Source organism: Osmerus eperlanus, chromosome 20, assembly GCF_963692335.1.
Source record: "Osmerus eperlanus chromosome 20, fOsmEpe2.1, whole genome shotgun sequence".
Taxonomy (NCBI): domain Eukaryota; kingdom Metazoa; phylum Chordata; class Actinopteri; order Osmeriformes; family Osmeridae; genus Osmerus; species Osmerus eperlanus.
In genome coordinates, this window is record NC_085037.1 from 7469367 (window position 1) to 7487035 (window position 17669).

A 17669-nucleotide genomic window follows, 5' to 3' on the forward strand; every position below is an offset into this window, starting at 1 on the left:
ACACACACACACACACACACACACACACACACACACACACACACACACACACACCATCTCATCAGGAACAACTCATGCCACAACATGTCAACCCACGTGCCAAGAAACCACACAGCCATTTTATGCTCCACCCCTCTCAACACCCACACATTCTGCTATCACACACATACACACACACACACAAACACACACACACACACACAGATATGCATAAACGGAACCTCAACAGGCACAGAGCTCTGTCTGGGTGTACTCAACAGAACATGGACACAACATCTGCATATCTCCAGAAATACAAGAAAAAACAAACATGAAAAGTAGAACTGAATCTTTGTGTGGCGTGTAGTTTTTTTTTTTTGCCTCTTTCTGTTTTTAAGCAAGCATGGATAATACTATTTTCTCTCTAAAAAAATCATTGGCCCACTCTAGTCCGATGATTGATCTTCCATGTCAAACAAGGCAAGTCACAATACATTCTCCATTCTTTCCTGCTATAGTCCCCCACCTTTACAATATGTAGCTATATAAAAGAGTGACATTCTGGTCACATTATTATAATCTTATGAATGCACTAATTTAAACAATGTTATTTTTTAGGACAAGCCTTTGATTAACACGTTTTTTTGTGTGTGTATTTCGAAATTGCTTTGGTGAACGTCGCTCAACAAGAAAAGCTTTGATTGATTAATGTCCTTTGTTATATTAAGTTTTTTAATCCAAAAAAGCCAATACAAACAATAATGATCATATCTTGGGTTTCAAATAGTTTGTGAATTCCCTGAAAAACACATCATGGTACTTGTAAAATCCCAAGTTTGATCTAATATGAGATTCAGCATTCCTGAAAGACATAGAAATACACACGGGCACATAAATACAGACGCATGTACATTACACATACACGCTATGACATCATAAGTCAGCACTATGACATCATCAACACTGGCTTTGACATCTTCATGCGGTTTGTCTTTTCACTTTTGATTGCATCTGCTTTTTTCGTCAAGAATACAAAGGTTTAAAATCCACTAGAAAGTTGAAATATTCAAAATCCAGGATACATTAAGTCACAGAGAAAATAAAAAGGGAAACAAATAATCATGATAATCTTAATGATAATAATCAATAATAATCTTATATCAATCATAATCATGACCACAAAGGACACAAACACATATCATATTGATAACAACCATTGCCTGACTTAAAGCTCCAGCTGTTTTCAAAGTTCTTCCTTGTTCCCAAGTCACAATTTAGGGGGAATGAACAATGCATCTTGCAACGTACAAAAAATTAAGTAAACAATGTACTTATCCTTCCCCCCTCAATTAAAACTTTGAGCGAAGAACCCGGCCCTTCCAAAAACAGCTTAGTTAATCTTAGAACCGGGTACCAACAAAGGAAAGAGAACACTTCGATTTACAAAATATGACATCATGTTGACCACTCCTTCTCTCTGATGTAAAAAAGAAATAATAGAATGGCTTTTTTGTCACACTGACTTTTTAATCTCACATGAGCACAAATTATTTGAGCAGAATTTCCTCATTTTTTTTCTCACACTTATAAAAAATGTGTCAGCAGTGATATTTTCTGCATCGACACAACTGTGTCCAAATATTGACATCGAAGAAATGAGAAGCTGACATATAACACACACCACAGACACACAAAGAAGTTCTAGAATAGCCCTTGGTGTGAAGTGTCCATTACCCCCAACCCCCATCCATACTCCCCCCTCTCCATTTCCCCTTCCAATAAAATGTGAACTGCTGCTGGAGTGCTTTTGATTTCATACTATGTTATGTGGCATTCAGAGAAAACAAATGTGTTTACTAAAGTCCCAAGAGCTTTTTCTGGTTTCAGGGCAAGATTTTGGGGCAGCAAAAAGCCCTTCAATTGACCTAGAACAAAGTCAACTGATTGACATCAGTAAAAACTCTCCGTGCTGTTCCTATCTTGTGGTCCATTGTCACACACAGACAGCTGGGCCCTTGAAACCGACTGATTGTGTGTAAAATGATGGCTTTCTGTGTGGCCACTATCAACAGGACAGTATTGATCTCCGTGGTGTTATGACTGAATGGTCATCAGTCATGAGACATGCACCGTACACTAGTGATCCTAACAAGCAACTCCTCGGTGGGATGGACACACGCCATGGCCATTAGTCAATCAGGAGAGGGTATAAAGGTGATGCATCAAAGTGATAGGTCAAATCAACCCAGCGAGTCAATTCAGCCACATAATCAAGTGGTTAACCAATCACAGGGTCTCAAATGGAATATATAGTGGTGAATGTGAGATTAGGATAACCCTCCTCAAAACAACTTTTTATATATATTGTCCAGAGATGAGCGTTATTTGGACAGGGGTTCTGTGTTTTGTGAAGACATAATGTATATTGTACTGTCTGAGAGGGCTCATATCAACAGATTAATTCATTTAAAAAGCAATAATATGCAATATTGTTCAGTCTATAAATGTTTTTTGTACAAAAGTACAAAATAACCTTATCTTCTTTAAAGTACATATCAATCCTATTATCTGGTAGGACATTTGTACAGTATTTTCTATGTGAGAATACTAGGCCCTTCACAAAATGCTGCTGTAAACACTATCAACATTACAAATATGACCCATCTGGATCCACCAATAAAAATCCTTACATTATATACTAAGGATAACCCATGGTCATATCTCAAATGCACTCACAAGGGAGAAAAAAAACAGTTTAGTTTATATTTTGGCACTTTACACTGCCTCATCTTTCTCTTCCTTAATAATATGGCTGAAAACTCTCATTTCCAAACCGTACAATAACACCAATAGAAACACTGGGGTTGAATAATTTCTTTAAACAATGTCACTGTCTTTGCGGTTGCTTTCCTTCAAAGCACTTCTAACAGTGGTCAGGTCTCCTCTGAGCCTGTCTTCTCTTTTGCTTGAAATTTCCATGGACTCATCTGAGGCTGTTTGTTGGGATGAACCTTCTTCTTTGTGACTTTCACCAGTTTGACCATTTCTCTCCGGTCGAGGCCTCTTGTACTCGTTTTCCGCATCATGTTGAGTTAGACACATCTTCCGACTTCATGTCTTCGGCTTGGACATTCCTCATCTCCATTTCTCCTTCTCCATTTCTCTCTTTCTCCCTGTCGCCCTTGAGTTCACACGGTCACCTCATTCTTACTCGCCGTCCTCAGTCCCTGCCCCCCTCCTCCTCCCCCTGGGATGAAGTGCAGCTGTTCGATGGTGTTCTGCCTCTTGCTAGCGAAGGCCATCCTTCGGGCATTGTGGCCCCCGGTCGTCCCCGCTCCACTGCTCCCCAAACCCGCCCCATGTCCGTGGGGATCCCCCCAGCCTCCCCCCCCAGGCCCGCTCATCATCGTTGTCGTGTGCCTCTCGTGCTCATGTCCTGATGTGGGGTGCGAGTTCATCTTGATCATGTGGTGGCGATCCAGGGAGGGCGTGGCGCACACGTTTTGCGTTGACTGGGCCTTCTGGTGGTGCGTGAGACGTGGCATGGTGGGCATCATGCCCGCAAAGTCGCCCATACCGAGCATCCTCTCCTCCAGTCGGTCTGGGGAGACCAGCAGACGTTCCTGGGACTTGCGCAGTGTTTGGGAGGTCTTGCTGGTGGTCATGGCTTTGTAATACTGATGCTGCTGGTTCTTAGACAGCCTGGAGAGAGTGTTACCCTCCCCCAGGGCCAGGAGCTGGTCCTGGGACATGACCCGACGAGGTGGCCTGTCGAAGGTGGCGCTGTACTGGGGCTGAGACTGGGCAGGGAGGGGGTAGGGGTTGGGGGTGGAGATGGGGATGTGGATCCTGGGACGAGAGCTGTGGTGGGGGAGTGTCCCGCGGGCTCCCAGGGTGTAGTCTCCCCCCCAGTGGAGGTGGTGCTGGGAAGAGTGAAAGGAAGGAGGGGCATTGTTGGGTCTCCGTTTGGAAGTGTAGTAGCCCGAGTAGTCATCTAGATCTTTTTCTGCTTGTGCAGGTTTCATGTTTATCAAGGGTAGTTTTGCAAGTGAAAAGAAAAGAGAATAAGACAATTGGAAATGACATCATTAATTAATTTGGTCATTAGGATCATTAATTATATGTCAGACAATACAGAGAATAGTAAGATTGCCCAACCCTAGCCCTTAGCCCAAGGTATTGCCATAGCCCCAACCTTAGTCCATCTTTATCTCTATCCTTAGCTTAACCTTTTATCTTGAAAACCTCTCCGAATCAGTTTCCGGAGAGCCAACGTAACCATGACCTTTACCCAGCAGTCACTGCTGCCTCTGTGGTTACTCATCCCCCCCCCCCCCCCCCCCCCGCCTCCATATTATGTCAAGTCTTCTCTGACTACTGTTCTGGACAAAGAAACCTTCATCACTGCCCTTCTCTGCGATATTCTCCCAACATGCACATCAAAAGAAGCACGCCTGTTCTGGAGGCTGCAGTGTTGTCCTCCGATACTGCCACACACATACACAAACCCCCATCGAGTGTATATCCGTCATATAGCCCTCCTCCACTGCTGTGCCCCTCCCCCTCAACAGTCTCCTTCCGCTACCCAGCGACTGCCACCTTCAGACAGTCTCCCTTTCTCCTCTCGTCTGTCGCAGACCCCGGCGCGCCGCTGCCCCTCCCCTCCCCCGTCCTCCTTACCTCCCTCTCTCTCTTTCTCTCTTATCCTTCCCTCCCTCCCTCCGTCCCGCTCCCACTCTCCTTCTCACCCACTATCCGCTACTTCTCTATTGTTCCTCCCTTTCCCATCTCTCTAGATTCCCTCCCTCAGTCCCTCTCTCGCCCCTCTGCCCACACACTCTTCCCTCCCTTCCTACGTCTCTCACCAAGCCTCTTCAGAGAGCTGTAGCGGTTGATCTCAGGTTTCATGACTGCGTCGTAGGAGGGCGGCAGCTGGGCCAGGTTGTGGAAGGAGTGGGAGAAGGAGGGGTGGGGGTGGGAGTACAGGCCGGGACCTGGGACGGCGCCGGGCCCAGAGCTGATGCTGTTCTTCAGCTTGCTGGAGATGAGAGTGCTCCCTCCACTGGAGGCCAGCTGGTTGTTGTTCATGCGGGGCACACGTTCTGAGGAGGAACACACACACCACAAGTCAAGACTCTGTAGGACACCTCCACACACACTGCCGGGCCTAGCCTGGGGGCTGGCATTGACCAGGGGAATATTCCTAGTGGCCTTACATGTTTAAACAAGGTACATGTATAAAACTCGACAAGGTTGTGCATTGATGGTTTGACATTTATAAAATGTATAGCTTACATTTAAAACTTCTGAACACATATAAAAGTGGTACATTTAACATTTTTGTATATATATATATATATATATTTTAAAGGCCCAACATATACAGGTGCATTTAAAATGACCAAACCAACATAGGTGCATTTAAAATGACCTTACATGTACTGGCACATTTATAATAGCATTCAAAGGCACATTTATAGAGATAAGACATGCCATTTCCTCGCAAATCAAGCTAGTAGATTGAGTTATGTTTGCCATTCACAGGTAGTCGTTTACAATTCCTCATTAGGCAATAATAGTATGTGAAATCATTTAAAATTATCGCCAGACACTTTGGTCATTGACCATTGGCAGTAATGGCCAATGATGTCCAATAATGTCCGTTTTACAACCACTGAGATAGCAGATGCACACTAAGTGGACACTCGTACGCACGCACGCACACACAGTCACATGCGCGCGCTCACGCACACAGGCTTTAGGAAGAGCAGCAATGTGACAACTGACTTCACCAAAGCCTCGCGCCATCATCCTAGCACCCGAGCATCGTTAGCACAGTAACCAATAAAAGAAGCAAGGTAAGATACACTAGCAGGACAGAAACACACACAGAGACAGAGTGATTGGGTGGTTGGTTGCACTGACTGACTGACACAGCCACAGCATTAGAACACTACCAGCGGTGCACAACAAGGAAACAGACGAGTCATGAACAAGGCCACACACACACACCCCGCAGCCTGCGCTAGCTGGTTAGCTAGCTCACGATCTGCAGGAGGCTTACCGATAGTAGCCGTATGTTTTGGGCTGGTACCAGACACCTGGATAAAATTTTGGTGCAAGTTGCCAACTGCAAGAGAGCAGAGCGGACACACTGATGGACAGCCACTTGGGCATGTGTGTGATGCATGTGTGTCTGTGTGTGTGAGGAAGAGAGACAGAGAGAGGAAGGGACAGAAAGTGGAAGAAGTGTGTGTGTGTATTTCATAAGAGAGTATGGGACTCCGTATAGTCAACATTCTATCAGGCCCACCATCTCTTTTCATCACCTAAACACAGTCGGTCTCTGAAGATAACAAAACTGGCAGTACTTTTTTCGGTTTGCTCAGGATATCCTCTTGGTGTCATGGAAAAAGCATTGCTTTGCAGACACAGAGATCCATGACTTTCACAAATATTGATTTCACGTGTTATATCTGCACCAAATTCCTGTATTTATACAGATGTTATTCTGTTACTTTTGGATAAAGCAGTACCCCAGTATCATTCCCCTAGCTAGTTCTTCTAGAGACTCACTGCGGTTGTCCTTGGTCGGGATGACGGGGGTGTAGAGGTTCTTAGGAGGGCGGCCCAGTGTCGCGTCTGAGGTGGAGGTGGTCACAACATTGCTGTTGTTCCTCTCGCCAGGCTGGACCGGGCTGGACTGGTGTCGTAGAATATCCACCAGGGCTCTGAAGGGGAAGAAGAAAAAAGAGAGAGAAAGGAAAAAGAGATGGCAATCATTTTGCATCCTTTGAGCCTTCATCTGTGCCTATTGAACGGTACCTGGATCCCACACCTAGAATCAGAACCTAAAACCTACAACAGCTTGGGAAAGGTCTGTTGTTCTCAGACACCACATACAGTACAGTCGGAAATCCCAGTCACTCAGACCCAACTCTCTCTCGCGTACTAGTCTCTATCTCTTTCTTCATCACCTTCTCTCTCCACCAAACCACTCTCTCTCCCCCCCCCACCCTCCCTCTCACCTACCTGGGCATGTTGATGTCCCTATTCCGGGGCCTACGTGACACCTTGGAGAAGGCCACCCTGATCCCCACCGCCAGCAACAGGGTGAAGGAGATCACCCCTCCAATCACGTAAGCGGTGCTGTTGCTTTGCTGCTGCAGGGTCTTCAGATACGGGTCGGGCCGGTTCCCTGGTGCCACCGAGCCCGGCATCTGGGTGTTGGCCCAGACTGGGGAGATATAGTTGTTGCAGGACTCCTGGTCCAGACGGCTGCGTTGGTGCTCACAGCAGAAGCGGTAGTGGCAGGTCCCACAGCAGTAGATGTACGTGTCCTTGGCGCAGGTGAACGTGTTGTCGAACTGGCCCATCACGTCGTAGTAGCCCCTGCACACATCCACATCCACCAGACGCCGTGGGGGCGGAGCCACCTGAGCAGCGCCCCACGGCGGCTTCAGGGCATCCTCGGCCGTCATGTTCTGGGGGAGCATGACTTGGGGGAGGGGCTTAGGTGGTAACTCCTCCCCCTTTTGCATTCCTTCGTCCTCAACCTCGGCCTCCTTGGGTGCTGTTTTCGGCCCTGCCGGGGGAGGCGGTAATGGTTTGCCTCGGAAACCAGTGAGGAGGAAGAGGGATGTACTGGCGGAATCCTTGTCGGCAGCACGCCGTTCAGTGGTGATGGTTGCACCGGAGACGGAAAGGCCAGAAAGGAGAAGTATGATAGAGGTGCAAAACATCTTGGTGTACAATGAGGGCCTCATTTTCTAAGAGTCTGGGCCGATATAAAACAAAAAATAAATACAACCGTGTCTGTCGCAAAATCTTTGAAGATCTTAGCGAAATGTCTTGATACCAAGATGCACTGTGTTGTTTCTTCTTTAAATACCACTTATGTAAGTGTAACAATATAAAAAAAGCTTCTTTTGTCAAGGGTACAACTTCTAAAAAGCAACCTCAACCTCAAAGGAGTGTTCTTTGACCATACATATGCAAGTGTGAATCTTTCTACTTGCAGTTCAGTTGGTTGAGTTTATACAAGCACTGTGTGTTTGGCATTTCACTATAAGGTCTTATAATGTAAACATATCTCTCAAGCGTTCAGTAAAAATCCATCCTTACAAGCAGCTTATGTAAACACTGAGGTTCATATATTTGTTTTTAGGACTAAAAATTGTAGGTGCTCAGATTGACAGCCTGGGTTATGGTTACTCTGATAAAAGCACTATTTGAGAAGAATCTTAAGAAACTCTTCAACCATGGAATGATAAGGGTTTAACAGTGATGTAAATGGGATATGTGTGGCTCTGTATTGTAAACACACATTGACAAAGTCATATTTATGGAATGATAGTACTTGTATGGAACAGTAATGCTTGTTTTCTCTCTGCTGACCTGAATTCTATCACGGCAAGTATTGGCTTTCTTTTACTAGGCAGTATTGTCTTGTAAACAAATGAGAAAGTGTAAACTTTAACACCTTTCAATGACCGAGAAAGGTGAAAGAAATGTATTGTTTTTTTTAAGGGGAGGGGGGGTGGAGGGTGACTGAAATGGAGTTAATTCAATGTAAAATGTATCCCGTAAACACTTACTTTTGCATGTAAACTTTGTTTCTGTGTTTAAAATTTTACCTTTAGATAAAAGTATTGAGACTAAATTGGCACTTTAGTCATAACCTTTGTAAGTTTTGACCTGTAAACGTATTTTGGGAAAACTATAGGGAAAACTATTTAAATTGTAAGACTTAATTCTTAGAGCTTTATCTGAGTTGTAAACACTTGTCTTCGCAGCATTTGATACTGTCTCCCTTCTTCAGGTTGTAAACTAATTAGGGAGTAGTGCTGACACAAGATTGGCACTATTTATGTCGATATATGTTACAAGTAGCACGCTAGGGTTACTTTATCCCGCTACTGTTCACTCTCAAAATAACTATCAAAGATCAGTAGAGCGAGTTGTCGTTGGAGAAATAGGAATCCTAAGAAGTGAATGTAATAGGACGATTAGAGCAATATATGGGAGGTGTCTGTAGGACAAGACTCGTCACCAGGTCTGGTCAGGAATATGAGGGTACTGGTTACTGTACCAAGCAGCATTTAAGTTTGAGACATGAAGGACAACACAGGTCATGCCTAACTGAGCTATCAAAAATAAAAACTGATTGCAACCAAGTGGTGAGTGAAATGGCTCAAGGCAGTCGGAGATGGTAAAAAACACAGATAGATTGAGAAAAGGGGAGAGCGTCTGGATCGGGGATGGAAGGAGGAAAGGAGAAGGGGAGACAGAAAGGGCTCTATGTGCGTCTGCAGCCTTTGCGTGAGTGTCTTTGTTCTGAGTTTAGTTTGGCCCAACAGAACAGGACAAAAGTGGGCTTGGGCCCAGTTCTAGCAGGACAGGGCGGTTCCGCCCAGAGAACAGACATGAAAATGTCTGGATTCATTCGTCAATACAGAAGATAAGGTTGAATGATGTGAACACTAAAACTATCACTTCGCAAGCAGAATAGAGTATGTATGTAATCTATTCGATAATCTCAATTTATATAAATAAAACAATATAATATTTTATAATATCCGTGATATTGTAATTACATTAAAAAAACATTAGTTTACCAAAAAAAACATTTAGAAATTGTTAAATGCATATGCGTCTACACTTCACTTCACTGATGGGATTTTATACATTTTTAAGTGTTTGGTTTTAATATGGCTGGTGTGTTACTATGGCTTATAAATGTATGTTTTCATGAGTGGTCTCTTCCACAGATAAACTGCATGGCCATATGTAGGGTTAATGTTCCGTGTACTGAGAGGGGTAAAAAGGAAGAGCAAAACTGTTGACTATCATTTGCAACAATACTTTCACTGTAAATGAAATGGAAAAAGGGGCTTTTCCGAATGTTCACTGGAGCATGATCGCATGCACTATACACAGGGAAGGGATGCTACACAGATTCCTCAGAGAGAAAGAGAGAGAGAGAGGTAGAGGAAGAGAGGAAAACCAAAGGGAGGGAGATGAAGAAACGTTCGTAGCAGCCGGTCTATCTATCTCCTTCTATGTGGATTGTGTTGCTCATCCATCAAGCGGACCAGTCAACGGAGGAGCCGTGTGCTCGGTGTTCTGCCGTGGGGCACGTTCAGGAGTATCGCTGCTCACCAGTCTCCTCCCGGCGCTCGGCACCGCGCTACGCAAGCACCAGCCCTCTCTCGGACCCGATCCTTTTAAAAAAGCACTTTGAAATTTAAAGCGGTGCTCTCTGTTTGTGAAAGCCTTAGCAGCAGCTACTGCGTAGAACACTAATGAATGGAGTGTTGTCTGTGTGTGTTGGGGGAGAAAGACCAAGAAAAAGTGTAAGGGCTTTGATATCTAACAGGAACACACTGTGACCTCTCGCTGAATCTAGCTCTGCAGACACCTGAGGGGGAGGGGGGATGTGAAAAGTGTGAGTTTGTGATTTTTTTTAAATCTTGTTTTTTTTTTTTTTTGCTTTGTTCTTGGCACAGTCTATTTGGCACTGGTTTTGGTCTCGCTTGAAACAAAACGAGGGAAGAAAGGGGAGAGAGGAAAAAAAGAATCAGTGCAAATTAAGGTTAAAAAAAATCTGGATGATGAGAAAAAAGAAGAAGAAAGGAGGATAAGACGCAGGGAGAGTTCAGAGTAATTAGCAAACAGCCTTTGGATGAGAGAAGGAAGAGAACACCCCCGAGGTCTGTCCTCCACCTGGGCGAGGCCTGCTCCTCTGGTGTGTGATCCTACTTTAAGGTAACGCTTCTTCCTCTGGAACCATCTGACAAACGCTAAATTCACACTGTGGAAAAGGAACAGATAATGAGGTGGTGTTAGTTGTTGTTCTATATGTTCATAAAACACAGCAGGCACCTGTGAGATTTTACACCACATCAGCATCTGCTGAAGGATAGAGATAGCGTGTTTTAACCTCCACAACAACAACTAAAATAATTGACTATAGAGATACATGGAGGGATGGTCCATAAAAAGGACCATATGGGTGTCCATGACCTGACTGACCAAGAAAACGATTGTTGAGGAGAAGAGTACAGCAGTAGAGCAGAGGGAGAGTCACAGATGTGTGTGTGAAGAGAGTGGGGGGTTGTGATGCCAAGAATGGGAGGGGTTGGCCTCAGTGAGCATGTGGGGAAGAGAGAGATTGTGAGAGAGAGAGAGAGAGAGAGAGAGAGAGAGAGAGAGAGAGAGAGAGAGAGAGAGAGAGAGAGAGAGAGAGAGAGAGAGAGAGAGAGAGAGAGAGAGAGAGAGAGAGAGAGAGAGAGGGAGGGGGGGGCATTGATGGGTTACAGACCCCTAACAGAGGACTGTTGTGCTGTCAAGATCTGGGTGCCTGGCCTGCCCACCCGGCCATCCCTAAAATCCAGGACTGCTCCCCAGGGCATTTCCATTCTGTTTCCTTGATGCAGTAATTAAGAACCCACTGACAACAGCTGAACTTCTCTGATGCGAGGGAGCTTTCTAGGCAATGGCATGACAATGACACACAAACACACACACTTTGTAGTACATTGCACCGCTGCGCCCGGCCTTGCCAATACTGAGCGGGGAGGTGTAATGCTCTGTCATTGGGAAACATATGGAAAACAGCATTCTGAGCATCTGCAGATGCCTGCATGGCCCCTTCCACAGCCTCGCTTGTCTTAAAGACACAGAGCCCTGCTTCTCAGCTCCTCATCTGCCTGGCTTGCTGGCTGGCTGGCTGACTGGCTGGCTGACTGGCTGACTGGATGACTGTGTTAGTACTACACTTGTTCCCTTTCCCCCTCGTCTCTGCTCCCTCCATCCATTCCTCTCTCCCTCCGTCCCATTCTCTCTGTCAGTGCGTGGGCTGGAGAGGCTCTCTCAGAATAGCACTGCAGCATTGAAAGAGAAAGAAAAAAACCGATGGAGCTACTTCGTTCCTTCTGGTTGACTTTCAAAACACAGCCTCTACCCCGTATCCATCTTTACAGGGCATTGCACCGCTGCACACGTTTTTCCCAACGGCATCTGTTGTTCCACCCAGCTCACCCATGTCACCACTGTGTGTTTCACATGGATCCCTCTCTCTCTCTCCATCCCTCCCTGCCTCCCTCCATCTGCCCTCCTCCTCCCATGCTGCTCATGCTCAATCAGATAATTGTCCACCTCGCTGCTCCTCTCCTACATCCTCCCCCCATGCCGTCGTCCCTCTCCCCCTCTCCCCCTCCCTCTCTACCCCACCTATCCTCTCTGTCTCTCTGAAGCATGCTGGTTTAGGAAGGCAATGCAGCCACTGCACAGGGGCAGACAGCAACTGTCTCTGTTATAATTGGGTGCAGATGAGCTGACAATGCGCTCACCGGCAGCAGCAGAAGCAGCAGGCCTAAGCACACCCAAGGATGAATTATTTAATCACTGACTTAATTACTGTTAGACCTAATGGCAGCTGTGTCATGATTGTGGATGATGAGGAAGGTGGCTCCGTTACTCATAGGGGTTAATTGTACATGTTCTCTGATTGTCACAACTGAGTATCAATAGAAGCAACCTGACAGACCAGAGAGAAAACTAAATTGAACAGTGTTTACCCTATGTAGGCTACTACGGGGAAGTACTCATTAACTGCAATAACAACGAGACTAGGCCTCTGCATCACATACTGAGATCTACAGCTGCAGATATGTTATAGTAATCTACACACACATCAAAGTTAAGTAAGCTGCTGTGCACCTGTGTCCGTAAAACGACATTTAGAATTCATGTAGGGGGCAGTCTCATGATCATAGCAAAGACCAATTCACATACTACCATTTTCTGTTGCCTGCTCGGTGACTTCATTTAAAGGCTGTAACGGACAACACAGATACAAAATGGGAGGGTATATAGTGTTGGGTGGAAGGCTAGGCTGGAGGCGGTCTAGGAGCGAGACCTGTTTGCGTGCGCGTTTCATTAGGCGATGTTGCAGCACTAAACAGACATAAAATGAAGTCACGTCTCACCTGCGTGTCGCTGGTTATTCCGTAGGCCAGTGATAAGATGCTCCATCGTCACCATTTTTCTTTTTAATAGATAAAAAAAGATATTGCCGAGCATCAATTGCTGTAGTGATGTCAATAAAACAACGTGTATATGAAGAGAATATTGCCTTGTCATTCACCAAGACACAACACAATGAAGACCAAAGATCGCAGCGCACATGCGGATGCGCTCATCTCAAATCTTGAGGAATTACGGAAAAAATTAAATCCTCACTGGACAGTCACAGGCAACCCTTTATGCAGTAGAAAATCAATACTTCCAACAAAACAAGATGTAATGTTATAACAAGCAATATTCTATTTAATTAATTTATCTTTCTAACAAGACCAAGTAGAACCACAGCAGAAAGACCAACGATGTGAAAATTGCTTTGAAGTTATGCTAAGCGTAGCAAATGAATCAATTTATCAGTTTGTCAAAAAGTGTTTAAAAGGTGGATTTACCGATTGCTGTAGTTGAATTTCCAACGTCAGATCCTTGACGTAATCCCCAGATAATGGATTTAAATTTAACAAAACATGTTCATTGTAAGTCCAGGTATGGATGAAATTGATCGGTGTCCATGGATGTTTCTCCGAAGAAATAATACAAAAGGGCATTAGAAAATGTGAGAGAATGCGATAAAAATATATACTTCTCGTTTATAAATCTAGCTAATAATATCTATATTTCCTCGTTGCGATGACTGTAATAGGCTACTGGGTGTGCTCCCTCTTTACTTGTAAAAGGTTCAACCGCGTTGATGAAATTCGCTAGTGATTGCTCTCACCTAGGTCCGCTACCAATGATGTTCATTTAATGATTGGACAATATGGTACTTGCCCAAGGTTTTCATTTGTTAAATTGAGGAGTTATCTACCAATCGTTGACACGGTTTACGATTCCCCATGATTTTCCACACTAAACCATTGGATTTCGACAGAGAGAAAAATGAAATAGTTCGAAAGGTTGTAGCCTGCAAAGATTGCGCGCTGAAAATACATGCACGTACCCTAAAAAATGATGAAGGGAATTAAAGCTCGATGCATTTGTGAAAAAGCTCCATGTGTATGTGCGTATAGATCTAGGTGTATAGCCTGCCCACTTGAACAATAGCCTAATGCTTTCTTCAATGGGCAATAAACGAAGACATACTGCAGTGTCATCAGTTGCCTTGACAACCATGGGTCCTGTATTCCCGTGTAAATTATGTTATTTGTCAGAAATTAGCAGATGCTTGTGCACCCCCCACCCCCCCACACCACCCCTTCAACCACACACACACACTTACACACACACATACAGTACACACCATCCACATCATTCCAGACATTTAGTGACGTCAGCAGGAGGTGATAGATAGAAGCAGATTCTGTTGCACAACTATTTTGACAACATGATGCACAATCCTATTGACATTGATGTGTCTCTGAGCATATGCAATTCTGTACACAATTTCTTTACAAAGGCAGTATAGAATTGTACCACCTATGCATAGGGGCATGTATAGATAGTATTTAAACTAGTCAGTGTCTGTTGACTTCACACACTTCAACAAAGACTAGTCTTTCAAGATAGAATCCCTGTCAACAGATAATCTCCATTGATGTGTGTTAACGTAACGTGGTAGACTGCAAGGTTAGTTGTTGTTTACAAATACATTGGTTTTTGACCCATTATTAGACATAGGTCTATTTGTAATGAATGCTGATTATTTTATGCTGGTCCATTGATCAATACATAAATTACTTATCTAAAATTACTTATCTTTAAGCCAAATCCAAACACTTGTGTTGTGTGACATGTTTAACAAAAAAATCAATTTCTCTTGGTCTCAGGAGAAAAATAATCACATGAATCTGCATTTTAAAGAAGTGAGGTCTCCCATGAAAAGCTTCCAGTCAAATAATCCTGATGGCTAGACAGACAGATGAAGTCGTAGCCCAGACATAAGCATCTAAAACCAAACATATTCTCCAGGTGTAGGTGTAGCTCACAGAATAAAAGGCACACAGTCTTACTTTTCCTTCCTCCCCACTTTCATTTGATCAATGAATCGTCTTCAAAGTAATATCATTCAGTCTATTAATCAATCAGCATTCATCAACACCTCTTCATTAATGTCTTTCTCCAATGGCCCCGTTCAGAGTGCAGTATGGCGAGGAGCATGTATGTTTCACCAACATGTAGTCACTCCCAGTAATGAGTTGGAAGTCATCAGCATCAAAACACAGAAATGTAGGTCAAGCCAAGATGGCCTTATCACCGCGGGACAGCGTGTAACGTGCGCGTGCACGGGCGAGCGTCGAAACATAAGGACCCCTTCCTTGTCACTTCCTCCTCTTTATATCTCCCGGCGGATACACGCACGCACACATTCACACACACCCTCCGACACAAACACACACATTCACACACACCCTCTGACACAAACACACGCATGCACACACACACACACACGTTGTTGCCATGCCTGTGCATGTCTGCACTGTAGAGGAGATGCCAGACCTCCACTCTGTCAACAGAGAAGGATGACTCAAAGTAACCTCTGGCCACAACGTATTGCGTCACACATATAGCCTAGATTTATAATATCCTCCACACACACACACACACACACACACACACACAGACACAGACACACACCTTAAAAACAACCCACGACTCCAACTCAGAGTGGCATCTCAGCCCTACCCAGGCCCAGTGCTGGGGGGCAGCCCAAACAGCTGCAGGCAGCCAGCCAGGACCAGGTAAACTCCAGTCATCAAGCAGTGTACGCAGGACCAGTCATCCGAGAAATGGCCTGGGTAGCCTTTTCCCTCATAAACATACAAACAACCATATGTCATACTTCTGCCATATGTCAGAGCTGGATGCAAAGGTATGTTAGCTAAGAGACAAAGAGAGAGGACAAAAACAGGCTAGTTTATGTGGTACGGTGTGTTGTGTAATGTTAAAACTCTGAGAGAAAGGGGAGGGCAGATTTGGTTTTTGTTGGGTTGGGTTTGGGTTTTGTCAGCCAGAGTTAACAGTTTTGTAAAAGGGACATAAATTGAACAATTTCACCGTTGACTAAATCTGAAAATGCACATACAGTATGAGGAGGCTGGACAGTCCCCATAAATAGAGATAGAAAAACATAGTCAATCCAGCCGAGGGAAGTGTCCATTAGGAACGGCATTCCTCCCCCCAATCTCTATCCCCTCTCGTCATACAATGCCCTGAAAGCCTGTTTGCATTCTGTTAGTGAAAGAAAAGAGTGCAGCATTAATATGCATTCACACCTCGACTAAAAGGGAGGCCTCCGCCCCAGCAACTGACATGTAATATTCATGGTACCCTTCCACAGTGAGGTGACGGTAGAACTTTGCATCGCTTGGGTACTCAAGGAGGAATAGGAGGAGGTTTCTGGGACAAGTTCCATAAACAGTAGCTGCAGGCTTGCCCAAAGTTGAATATAGGAATGCTGCTGAGTTCGAGAACATAGGCAGTTCCATGAGCTTTCTTCTGGTGTACAGTATTCTAAATACTAGCAGAACTGTAACTGTAGCTTTTCTAATTGTGTTGTGTTCTAGAATCTGCCTGGCCTTCCCGCTACCTATATTGAACAAAATGAAATTCAACCTAGCCAACTATTGTCCCAGGAAGGAGAATAATGTAGCTTGTTAGAATGTAGCGTTATATGCCAATAAGCCTTCCAGTGAGTGGTCAATATCAACCACAATATAACATCTCGTGCACAGGTTTTTCTGAAAAGTAACTCTTTTATTCATATTTTACAATCCTTTATTCATGGTTATGTCATATTTACTTTGACCCGTCCCCCACCCCCCGGCTCCACTTTGCAAGTGTCACTGTACGTGCTGTCAAGATGACAACCGAATGACAAACGAGAAGGATGGAAACAACACATGTACAACACCTTTATGAGGGAAATGATTTTCACATTTGAGCTGTGGGATGACGGTAAATGCCCTTCCCTGCTGCTCAACCACCAAAGGGGGAAATGGTTTTGAGAACGGAACTGTCCGTGGACGCCTTGCTTCGCAGGAGCTCTGTCTGACACCTCCCCGGCCGACACTTGGACACATTCTTTTCTAAACGGGGTTTTCATTCATTCTTAGCCACTGAAATGCTTTTTCTTGTCTGAAAAAAACACAGGCACACAAACAAAAAGAACAAAGACCCAAAAAATATAACTCCAAACATTGGAGGATTTTCATTTAAAAGCCTTATGAAATTGGATGTTTATGGTGGTGGGGCGAGCAGTTAAAATAAGATTGATTGGGTATGGGGGGAGCTTTTGTGCTGCTAGTATGGATGACTTTACTGGTAAATTTCCTCACAAATGATCTATTAAACACTTCCTGAGTAAAGGAAAGATCTACCTGTGTGGCTTTGGCTGAGTGAGTCGTTTCTTTCAAATTGGAAGTGCAATGCAATCAGAACCACAACAAAAGAGGTAAAAACAAATGTGAGGACATTATGAAACGTGGGTAGAAAAGTGATGGCTGACGTGACGCTGTCTGCAGTTATGCCGCTGTAAGATCATCAGCTTGGATTGAACCACTGTAAACATTCACTACCGACAAGCTGCATCAGTGCTGGTGTTGTGTAGGTGTGCTGTTCACAACAGCAATAAGCTCACACTAGGTGTGCATGTTTCTCAACCCTGAACA

At 44.5% G+C, this 17669-nt stretch overlaps 1 protein-coding gene across 1 annotated transcript; it reads right to left on the reverse strand.

Moving 5' to 3' along the window:
• Nucleotides 1–1754: 1754 nt before the first annotated feature.
• shisa7b (shisa family member 7) lies at nucleotides 1755–13737 on the reverse strand. The gene is made up of 7 exons (XM_062445850.1): nucleotides 13455–13737; nucleotides 12972–13030; nucleotides 7012–10792; nucleotides 6556–6710; nucleotides 6044–6109; nucleotides 4845–5081; nucleotides 1755–3985 (listed from the first exon to the last, which is right to left on the reverse strand). Exons 3-7 carry the CDS (start codon nucleotides 7743–7745, stop codon nucleotides 3168–3170), a joined length of 2010 nt encoding a protein of 669 aa, XP_062301834.1. The 5' UTR covers nucleotides 7746–10792; nucleotides 12972–13030; nucleotides 13455–13737; the 3' UTR covers nucleotides 1755–3167.
• Between the last annotated feature and the right edge of the window lie 3932 nt (nucleotides 13738–17669).